The sequence below is a fragment of the Dipteris shenzhenensis genome, chromosome 31, assembly GCF_047967505.1.
Source record: "Dipteris shenzhenensis isolate YYH24624 ecotype China chromosome 31, Dip_SZ_1.0, whole genome shotgun sequence".
Taxonomy (NCBI): domain Eukaryota; kingdom Viridiplantae; phylum Streptophyta; class Polypodiopsida; order Gleicheniales; family Dipteridaceae; genus Dipteris; species Dipteris shenzhenensis.
Window position 1 is genome coordinate 30145815 of NC_141626.1, and position 2033 is coordinate 30147847.

General features: G+C 47.0%; 1 protein-coding gene across 1 annotated transcript; it reads left to right on the forward strand.

Moving 5' to 3' along the window:
- The first annotated feature begins 382 nt into the window (after window positions 1–382).
- Window positions 383–2033, forward strand: LOC147881321 (B3 domain-containing protein REM16-like). Its single transcript, XM_087402372.1, has 3 exons — window positions 383–622; window positions 743–1474; window positions 1587–2033. The coding sequence occupies exons 1-3, from the start codon at window positions 383–385 to the stop codon at window positions 2031–2033; spliced, it is 1419 nt and encodes a 472-aa protein (XP_087258498.1).

Consider the following 2033-nt stretch of genomic DNA (forward strand, 5'->3'; position numbering starts at 1 on the left):
CCTCTGGTCTACTACCATGTTGTGGAGCATGTGCTCTTGGAAACTCGTCTAGCGAATCTCAAGCTCGTGTTTCTTCCAGCCATGGGACGCTCTTGCAGAAGGAAGTCTACTTTACCGTATGCTCCATCATGTAAACTTTGTGGGAGAGAAGGAAGTCTACGTTACCGTGTCCTCGATCATGTAAAAACTCTGTGGGAAGCTACTCGTGGTCACCTATAGAGAGGCTATTATGCATAGATTAGAAGCATTAAGTACTCATAAGATCAGTTTGATCTTACAAAGTTGCATGGGGAGAAAGCGACACACGTCAAGGTAACATGCACACGTGAAGATGAGCTTGCTTGCCTGCCCATTGAAGCTTATAGAATAATAGAATTTGGCTATGGCGATCGTTGACGACCATCGATTCCTCCATCGTGAGTACACCGCCTGCTTCAAATGTTTGGCTATGGCGATCGTTCACGACCATCGATTCCTCCATCGTGAGTACACCGCCTGCTTCAAATGTACCCGCGATTGCTTCTCCTCCCATGGAAGCACCACCTCCCCCCCCGATGTCGCCCCCAGTTTCATCAAATTTGTCACCACCCTGATGCTTCCTTCCCACCCCGAATGCTGCGTGGTAATTATCCGTCCGCCTGCCTTAACTTCCTGGCGCTCAGATTTCATCTCGTGTTGTTTTGGGCTTGCTGTAATTGCTTCCAGTCACGTTTCCTGATTCACCTCCCGCCGTTTGTACCAGGTGATCCCACGCCACTTTGCCGTTTCCTACCTTAGCAAATTTGTCGGAGAAGCAAAACTTGAAGGGCCGAGCGGCTGGATTTGGTACTCCGGTCTTGAACATGACGGAGGCTTGATGCTCTTGACAAGTTTTGGATGGAGAGAGTTTGCCAAGGATCATTGCCTCCAGGTAGGCGACGTTGTTCTGTTCAGTTACCTGGGCAGGAATCTGTTCAGAGTTCGTGTATTCGAAGCTAATGGGGGCCAGGAGAAGCCCAAGTATTGCCTTCCCTCAAGAGGCAGAGTTATGTGTCCGAGCCCCTCGTTCGATAAAAAGCGTAAGGAGCGCGCGGACGGGAGGCTCTTGGAGGGGTATTCCAATGAGGTTTCCAAACTTTCGAAAAAAGGGCTAATGAGAGCTGTGAAATCGTTTCCAACTAGTGGAGACTCTAGCGCAGTACACACGGAATGCAGAGAGATTGTTGTCGCAAGCCAAAGATTCAGATGTAAAACGCAAGATCTCCCCTTGTCTCCTTTCAAGAGATATCTCACGAAACCAGGAGCCATTCTTCGTCGTTACTCTCACCATGACGAAGATCAACTGCACGAGATTCAGCATTTTGCGCATTCGTACTCCATTATAACGGTTTCAGCAAGAATTCGGGTCATCAACGAGGCCAACGCTTTCAAAAGCAACTACCCTTTGACGAGAAAGATTATGACTAGTTCCAGCTTATACAAGGATCACAAACTGGTAATCTCTATAGGTTGTGTCTGAAATATTTTATCTTCTCCATCGAAGTGAAACATATCTCCCTCTGTATAACAGAGAACCTGTGGTTTTGTTACGGGATTTATGACTTCAGCTTGCTAACCTCTCGTTTTTGTCGATCCATCGACTATTGCAGGCCCTTCCAAGAGCTTTTATCGTAAAATATCTTCCCAAGAGAGACGCCCTACTCACATTAATCGATCCTCAAGGAAAGAAATGGATTTGCAAGTGGATATGTTATAGTAGCAGCGGCCGTTTTACACCTTTTATTAGCGGGGGCTGGCGTATCTTTGCTCGAGAGCAGCAGTTGCAGGTGCACGATGTGTGTATTTTTGAGCTGACAGATCCACAAGAATTACGACTCAATGTTCGTATCTTCAGGGCAAGAGAAGTGCGAATTCCTACTAAGTTTGTAGATGCGCATTCTCATCTTCTCGATAGAGCTTTTTCTCAAGAGTCCCCACGTCCATCTGATAGCTCACCCGAATCATTGATGCTAGCAATTCAGAGAAATCTTCTGAGAAGACGCAAGAAGGGCTAA

Excerpts from the sequence above, each read along its gene's own strand:
- LOC147881321 (XM_087402372.1), top strand. The coding sequence starts at position 383 with ATGGCGATCGTTGACGACCATCGATTCCTCCATCGTGAGTACACCGCC. Across the intron at positions 623-742 it reads CCCACCCCGAATGCTGCGTG|GTGATCCCACGCCACTTTGC; the intron begins GTAATTATCCGT and ends CGTTTGTACCAG. Across the intron at positions 1,475-1,586 it reads TATACAAGGATCACAAACTG|CTTGCTAACCTCTCGTTTTT; the intron begins GTAATCTCTATA and ends TTATGACTTCAG.